The sequence below is a fragment of the Buteo buteo genome, chromosome Z, assembly GCF_964188355.1.
Source record: "Buteo buteo chromosome Z, bButBut1.hap1.1, whole genome shotgun sequence".
NCBI classification, from domain to species: domain Eukaryota; kingdom Metazoa; phylum Chordata; class Aves; order Accipitriformes; family Accipitridae; genus Buteo; species Buteo buteo.
In genome coordinates, this window is record NC_134204.1 from 13,943,681 (window position 1) to 13,952,307 (window position 8,627).

Below are 8,627 nucleotides of genomic sequence, written 5' to 3' on the forward strand. Positions count from 1 at the left end.
ACATTTTTCTATCTAAAGTTAGGAACCCGCAACTATAAAAAATAACAGTAGAAGGTTTCACATCACTCAGGATGGCTGACTCCAGCGAGAGGCTGTGAGCGCCCATCAAATCTAAAAATCAAACCTATTTTTATACGCATTAAAGTGCCAAAATGCAGGCATTGGTATTTGACAGCAATTACAGTTCTTACACATCAATCACGTTTTTCTCTTCCAGTCTTAGCAATGTATACTATTATAGAAAGGAAGTACAGAAACTCATTTTCTCATTCAAATTTGTGTTCTCTTCAAATCAATTTCATTGATTAGTGATCCCTTTTAGCTAATTACAAAACTGAGTAACTATTTAAGGAATTGGGCTTTCTGTGGTGTCAGAGGTATGCAACATCACCTGGATTTTTAAATTCTTGCTCAGTGACTAGACAATACCTTCTTCAGGGACTAGCCAGTCAGTGTTGAAGCAAGCTGTAACTACTTTTCCAGTAAACTAACCTAGTACCTTACCAAATGTAAGGTTATACACTTTACATGGTGTTCTGCTTTTCTACTTTGTATTAAATTTTAAAACTAGGGTCCACTGAAAGTCATACGAAAAACTGTAATTTAAATATTTCACCACAGAGCTGGCAATAGGCATTTTTTATTCTATTTGTCAATTGAGTGCCGCTGATGAGTTAGGTGGCGGGATTCTCATGTCTCTGTTGTTTCTTTCAACAGTTTCATCCAGAGAATTTCCATAAAGGCCTAATGCCAATCCAATGGATTTTGCCTGAGCTTCTACTGTTGCCACAACTTTATATATTATTTGTATAGCTCTTTACAAGTAACTACCAATCCTGCAATCAGGTATTTCAGATTGGCTTAGCTACAACGCTGAATCCTTCACGCAAAACCTGAAAGAAACCCCACCTGGTAGTTCATAACTGCCAACAAAGATCTAACACTGATAACAAAAGCTGACTTGTAAAAAATGACATTTTTCTCACAATTCCTTAAATTAAAGTAACAACTTGAACCTCTTTGGGTTTTGTACCAATCTCATTTGCACCTCATAGGAAAACTTTTAATTCTGAAACAGAAACTACAATTTTTTACTTTTACACAGTAAAAAAATTAAAAAAGAAAAAAAAAAGAAAATACCTTCTTAATCAAAGATCATTTTCTCAAATAGAATAAGATTCTGGAAAATTATATCATCTCCAAGTCAATGTCACTGACTTACAAAACCTTTAACTGCATCTAGCTTTCCCTCACAACATCCTAGTAAGTGTTACACAACACAAAAACTACTACATGAAATTTTATAATCAGCTTATAATTTTATCCTGTCAAAAGATAAGGCTACAACACAGTATTAGCAAGTTTCTGCACTCTAATACCCTAGAGCATGAATTTTATTAGCTTTGTATATTACTGCTATAATTTGCAAAAATAAAAGCAGAAACACTTCTGCATTTTTATGTTACTGCTTAGATTGCCGGTTCCCAAGTCACAGAACTCACACCAAATAAAGTTAAGAAATAGCAACAAATTCTTGCACATAACATTGCCGTTTTGTTTGTTTCGCATACAAATTGGCTCAACGGGAACATGTAATTGGGGAAGATGTTGAGAAGAAAAGTAGGTTTACTGTGACTTTAGTTCCGACATCCCCAGAGGTAGTTTTACATTACTAAAATACTAAGAAAAAAAAAACAAGGGAGAGCGTTGCCTCTGCTATTTATGAATATATGCAGTTTACAGCTATTACTTGAAAAAAACACTAAGACAAAATATTGTGCCTGGTATTTTGTGGCAAGTGAAGAAAAAGAAAGCAACAATGGACTAGCATGTAAGTGGAAGACATGAATCCAGAAATTTGTATCGTCACGTTAAAAAAAAAAAAAAGGAATTATTTTGACTACGCTAGCTGATGATCTGTCCCTTAACATGTTGTCTCAAGGAGCATCAGAGATAAACTATGTAATAATATGACCAATATTTGTTCAATATGCTGCAAAACCACAGAAAACTACTCATACGTAAGACAAACTGCAATAACAGGCAGAAGAGAAATACATACAGTGAAAATCTGCAGTAGGATAAATTAACAAAATACTTTGCTATCCAAGCTCAGGCTCATGTTTAAATATTGTGTCTGGGTTTTGATACAAAAAAGACATCTGTCAGTATTTCCAGAGATGCACCACTTCCATCTAAAAAGAGGTGAAAAAATAGTAAAAACCTTCTGGCTAAGAACAGGATTTGCCAAACCTGCAGTAGAACCGCGGTTTCTGTTTCCTAAATACTGAACTTCGCAACATAAAATAGAGTCAGTTCACAGCCAAGCGAGACTGCAACAAGGCTGCCGGCCAACATCTCAGGTCCCTCAGTGACCTCACTACGTAAGCCAGGCTTTCCTCTGCCAAAACTTAAATAATGAAGGTGACATAAGGCAAAATGGGGATGTCCTAGAACAGTACTTTAGGCACCCAACTTAATAAAATTGGCCACCTTTAAGACATACAGAAAAAGCTTTTTAAAAATTTTGAATTGCTGACCTCGAGTAACAGGTCTGTTTCTAGAAGCGCTGAGCAGTTGAGAACTCAGGTGGAATTCACATGCATGGCTGGCTGCTCAGCACCTTTGGAAAATCAGGTCACTTATTTAAGTCTCTAAATATGGACCTGGAAAGCTACTTTCAGATTCTCGTTTATTACCCTTCACACTTTTGATTTCTGCTTATGAGGCATATTCAGTACTTTCTAGCACAACTCCATTAAAAATTAATATCAGTTTTAATGCCGAGATGGCAGGATTTTCCAAGCAAATTTACGGTTCGGGGGGGGGGTGGGGGGCGGGGAGGGCGGTTGTGAAGACACTGTGAAGTAAGATTGATTGATTAATTAATTTGCATCTAAATCCAGTATACGTACATGGTGGGTTTCTTCAATCAATAACCACTAAAAACAAAATGGGAAAATAAACAGGGTCATAAATCAAATTAAATTCTAATCTGGTCAAATCTTCAATGCTAATCAGAAGAGTTCTCCATAGGCAGAGGTACCAGAGACGCATGTTGCTATACAGGCAACAAATTTTTAAGTTCAGTATCTTAGTCATATTTCCAGACTTGTAAGCTAACTGAATTTTTTCTTTTAGAATACTCTTCTATTGAAGAGTCTCACTGAATCAACAAATTTGCAACAAGTTCTCATGAATCCTGATTTTCCAAAAATGTTCAATAGAAATTGTTCTGAATAATTGGTCCAAAACCACGCTGAAGTGTTTTATGAGAAGAAATAGTTTCAGCATTATTAAAATAAAGTACTTCAAACATATTGAGATGAAATTTTGGACAAAGCCTTTCATTTTTTGAAAAACAACATTCTTGAGAATTTTATGTCTAGAGAACTTAAACATACACAACAGACATTTGGCCACCTGGCTGTGATTGCTACAGAAGTGACTGTACTTCAGTGGCCCATGAAGAGACTACTGAACACAGCACTGCATGCTGTTCAAACACTGTATTAAATACAAAGTGTATGTTGCTTATCTTGGGTTCGGATGGCATCTTGTAAATACTGTTTGGGGAACTGATAAATAACTTCACATATCCCTGTTTGGATCAACAGAGGGTGCATCATCAAAGAAGTTTCATCGTACTCAGAAAGAGGAAAGGAAAAGTTCACCCAACTGACTATTGCAAAATAAAACTCCTGGAAGAATTTCTCCTAGGACAGCTTAACTGTACTGCTAAGGCTCCACTCTTGCACATGCTTTGTCATACAAATAGTTCATAACCCACATAAAAAATTTCACTGTCCTTAGTGAGACCAGTTATGGGAGCAAGGATTCTTCATCCAGGCACAGCTGTGCAGAATCAGCCTTAACTTTTTACAGCCTGTTCAGCCTCTCTTCAGTCACTCTGCGCAATGCTACAGATTCTAAATACAGTTTTCTTATCAGTGTGGAAAGGGTTCTTTTACCCAAAAATTCCATTTACTACTCCTAGCTTCCACTGCGGGTTTACAGCATGCCATATGAGATTTAAAAATGAACACACTTCTCTTTAGCCATGGAAACTCAACTGACAGCCTGCAAAAGTGTTGATAAATACAGCATATATCACACCCATTTATCTCTGTAAAGCACAGTCCTCATCTTTATACAGGCAAGACATAAATAGGCATTACAACGAAAAATCCCTACCCCAGCCAACACTTTAACACAATTCCTGAGAGAAATGAAACCTACTTGGCTTTATTTCAAACGTTAGAGTGAAGAAAGTATTTTTGGGACTCTCATCACTACAATGTAATTCTAGCAGTGATGCAATGACAGAAGTAACGGTGTCACTAGATCAGCAGGACTGTGCCAAAGTATGTAACCAAAAATTGTTTTATAAACACTGAAACTTCCAACAACCCAGCACTCAGCATTTTTAATATATCAGAAAAGCCTGTAAAATACTCAATGGAACGGCAATAAAATTCATAGGCATATAAAGCTTTACCATTTTCAGGGCATTGTACCAATAGTAAATTTCATAAATCCCTACGAAGTAGCATGGGAAGTAACACTCGGGGATTTTGTGCAGAGATTGAACTATACAGGTAATCAAGCCGTGATCCAACAACACTCACACCCCCTTAAATTTTAGGCATGTAAGTTGGACTAGGTGTGCTCAACACTAAGCACAAACTGAAAGGCTGGTTGACTCATAAACTAGCCCAAGCACTCTAAACTGTACCAGTCATAGCATCAGGTTTAGACCTTGAGAGCGCATGCCTCCTTTCGCTGTTTTGGCTTCATTCATCAACCTGCGTGGTAAAAAAATGGTTGGTGGCATCACCTGCAAAATATCCTTGATATTAGCCCTTGTTTCTTTATGCATCCTCTCAGAAAACGTTACCATTACAATCTCACATAAATCATTCTCAATTCTTGGCCCTCCTCACTACCGCGATGATAAAGGATTTTGCTGGCCGCCTCTGTAGCCAGGCTCCTCGCTGGGGAGCCAGGCTGGGCCCGTTGCGCTCTCCCGGCCCAGGTGTGACGGGCAGGGAGGAACAGCCAGGGAAGCGCGCGCTGTTCCCACCCGCTGCTGGGGCCAGCATTTTGGAAAGCTGCAGAACGCTGAAACAACAGGGGGGTCAAAGACGGAGAGACCACTCTGGGGTGCTCTACAAGTAAAACCCCAAGCGTACGCTGTCTGGCAGTGTCTTTTCTTCAGCTACAATACAGATTGGAGATTCCTGGCAGATTACCACTAAAAACCTGCAGTAAAGAACCTACAGCCAGCCGAGCTCTTGTTTTGCATCACCCACAACGCTGTTACCCAACGGGCACATTCCCTGTGTTTAAGCCGTTCTCCAGAAACCTCCTTGCAGGGGGAACAGGAGACACTCGGAAAACGTCACCCAGCCAAACCTACCTGTGCAGCATTCCTCCTTGGGATCCAGCCTTCCGCTGCGGGAGCCGGACCTGTGGGCCGTGTGTTCTTGCGGGCGAGCAGCTTGGTGCAGAGCCCAGCGGTCACCGGGCCGGGCCGGCCTTTCGGGGAGGCCAGGCCGGGCTTTCGCATCGTGCCGGGGTCGGACGGAACCGTCGCAGCCTGCACGGGAGCGCCGTGTACCTGCATGCAAAACATTCCCTTTGCAAGCAGGAACCGGCTGGTTTCTCATTACGAGGCTCTCGGAAGTACCTTTATATATACGTATATGCAGCTATATCGGTATATATTATGTGTATTTAAGCCGCAGCTGAGCCTGGAACTTCGGATTTGGTCCTATTAGCTGCTGCCGAGGCCACCCTCCCCTCACGACGAGTCAGGCGAGGCCCCGCGTCGAGCAGCCCTCGCAGCCGCCACCGGGGGGCAACGGCCGGGGCCGCGGGGGGACGCTGCCCGCCGGGCAGCGCGGACCCGCAGCCGGAGCCGGAGCCGGAGCCGGGGGCTGCGGCGGCGGAGCCGGCGGGGGAGCGAGGGCCCGGCGCTGCCGCCCTGACAGCTCGGGGCAAGCTCTTGGCGGGGGCCGGGCGTTGGGAGGGGATATGTAAAGCCCGGCCGATTAACATAAGAGGGCGGGCGGGGAAGCGGCCGTGCGCCGTCTTTACCGGCGGCGGCCGAGAGAAGGCGGGGGGCGGGAGTTCCGTCGCCGGCGACCCCCTCGGCGGAGAGGGGCGTGAGGAGCTTCCCGCCGAGCGGGGGCCGCGGGGGGCGGGCTGGCGGCCGAGGCGGTGGTTTGTGGGGGCCCGCCGGCCGCAGGGCAAGGGGGGCCGGGCCGGGCTGCCGGCGGGCGCAGCCGTGGCGCCGCCGGGGCTGGCTCGGTTCCCGTGGCGGTGAACCGCCCTCCCCGAGGGTCGCTGCAGCCGCCGTCCCGCGGCTCCGCAGACCGCCGGGGTCGCCGGCGCCCGTCCGCGATCCCACCAGCCGCCCGGCGGCACGGAGAGGAGGGACGCTCCAGGGCTTTCGCCAGGCTGGGAGGGCTGGACGGCGTCGTCCGCCGCCGCCGCCTCCAGCCCGGGAAGGGGCGGCGGACGGGCGGCAGCCGCCGCCGGTGGCCCGTCGCGGCGAGGGCCGCGGCAGCTGGGGCCGGCAGCCCGCGGGCTCGAAGGAGGGGGCCCCGCGGGCAGCTTTGGCGGGCGGCGCCGGAGCCGGGGGCGGCGGGAGCGGCTGCCCGAGGACGCCGGCGGGCCGCCGCCGCCGCGACCTGAGGCGCTGTGCGGCCGTGGAAGCACAGCGTGTCGTAGACACGCTCCCCGCGAAGCGGGACCCCTTAGAAAGGGCGGGGGTGCTGCCCTAACCGGGGGTTTCACCGCGGAGGACCTCCGTTTTCCCCTCCAGCAGAACTGCGGATTTTGCTTAGCAGCAGCCGCCTTCGGTAACCGCGCTTGGTAACTGATTTTTGAGGCTTCTTGTTTCCAAAAGGAAGGCGAAGCGTCAAGCGGAGGAGCCAAGCGCTGCGATTATTCCCATGCCGACGTGAGCCAAATGCAGTGTCAGCAGAAAAAGGTGCTACGGTCCCCTCCTTCCAGAGGCACTCTGCAGCAAGTTTATAAAGCCTAGCCTGTGTCTCCCGTTGCTCGCTTAAATGATAACAGGCCCAAATTCTTAGTTCAAGTGGGAGCAATTTCAGGCCATTATATTGCAGGCCTGGTGTTAAACTGCCTCTAATCCTAATAGTTCAAGACAAAAGGGAAGGAATCTGCTGAAAGTTCATCAGAACCATACCTCCAGTCTAATGCAGTTTCTCTGTACAGCCAGTATCAGATGATTCACAGAAAAAAAATGCAAGAGGTCCAAGAGCGGGCAGATGTTGAGTAATTTTCCCTCAATAGAGCCCCAGTGTGTGTTGGCCTAAATCCTGAAGTGTGCCGTCTTACCCCTACTGCAGTAGAATCATAGAAACACTTAGGCTGCAAAAAACCTTTAAGATTACCAAGTCCAACCGTTAACCTAACACTGCCAAGTCCACCACTAAACCATGTCCCTGAGTGCCACATCTACACGTCTTTTAAATACCTCCAGGGCTCGTGACTCTGCCACTTCCCTGGGCAGCCTATTCCAATGTCTGACAGCCCTTTTGGCGAAAAATTTTTTTCCTAATATCCAATCTGAACCTCCCTTGCCTCAACTTGAGGCCATTTCCTCTCATCCTGTCACTCGTTACTTGACAGAAGAGACCAGCACCCACCTCACTACACCCCCCTTCAGGCAGTTGTAGAGAGCGATAAGGTCTCCCCTCAGCCTCCTCTTCTCCAGACTAAACAGCCCCAGCTCCCTCAGCCGCTCCTCACAAGACTTGTGCTCCAGGCCCCTCACCAGCTTGGTTGCCCTTCTCTGGACACACTCCAGCACCTCCATGTCCTTCCTGTAGTGAGGGGCCCAAAACTGAACACAGAATTTGAGGTGCGGTACCCTCAGCCTTAACTGTTACTACCAGGTATTTTTGTGAATCCCAATTAAATGCGCAGCTTCTGTCTAAACCTTACTAAACCCTTGACTTCGTGGGTGCATTATGTCAGCAAGTTCCACAGTCGCTGTATTGCGTGAAGAATCGTTTGCCATTTTTGATGTTGCCAATTTACAGTTTAAGTTGAATATGGCCTTGTTACGGGCATGTGCAACAGTCCTGTTCTAGGTTCTGAACAATGTTTTATACTTTTATCATATATTCTATTAATCTCCTGAGATAAACTCTTCAAAACTTTTCAGTCGTTACTCCTCTGAGAATTGCTCCTGTTTCCATTGCAGCTCTCAATTCCAGAACACCCTTCTTTGGACTGAGGTAGCCTACGGTCAACGTTGCAGAAAAGGCAACGGCACAGAGCTATGCCTGTTTTTTCCAGAATTATTTTTCAGTCTCTGCCACATGTTTCCTACCATCTCAGTAATTTTTCTGTCATACTGCAGATTGAACAGAGCTGTTATCACACTGTTTGGGGTAATGCCCAATTCCATTTTTCTTTTGAGATTATCAAAAAGTTAATTTAGAATCCCATAACATGTATTTATAAAGGATTTTTTCTTCAAGACAGTAATTTGTCATTAGTATTATGTCATTAATCATAGTAGTTACCATTTTAGTGACTATTTGCTTAGTAGGGTGGAAGACTTATTAACTTCTTCAATGTCTTCGCTC

General features: G+C 45.7%; 1 protein-coding gene across 1 annotated transcript in view; it reads right to left on the reverse strand.

The window, feature by feature from the left end:
• The window catches only part of RANBP3L (RAN binding protein 3 like), a 38,567-nt gene extending 32,840 nt beyond the window's left edge, over window positions 1–5,727 (reverse strand). The window contains exon 1 of the mRNA XM_075021399.1: window positions 5,420–5,727. Coding sequence (XP_074877500.1) covers window positions 5,420–5,669 — 250 coding nt within the window. The 5' untranslated portion in view covers window positions 5,670–5,727. The remainder of the gene's footprint in view (window positions 1–5,419) is intronic.
• Window positions 5,728–8,627: the final 2,900 nt, after the last annotated feature.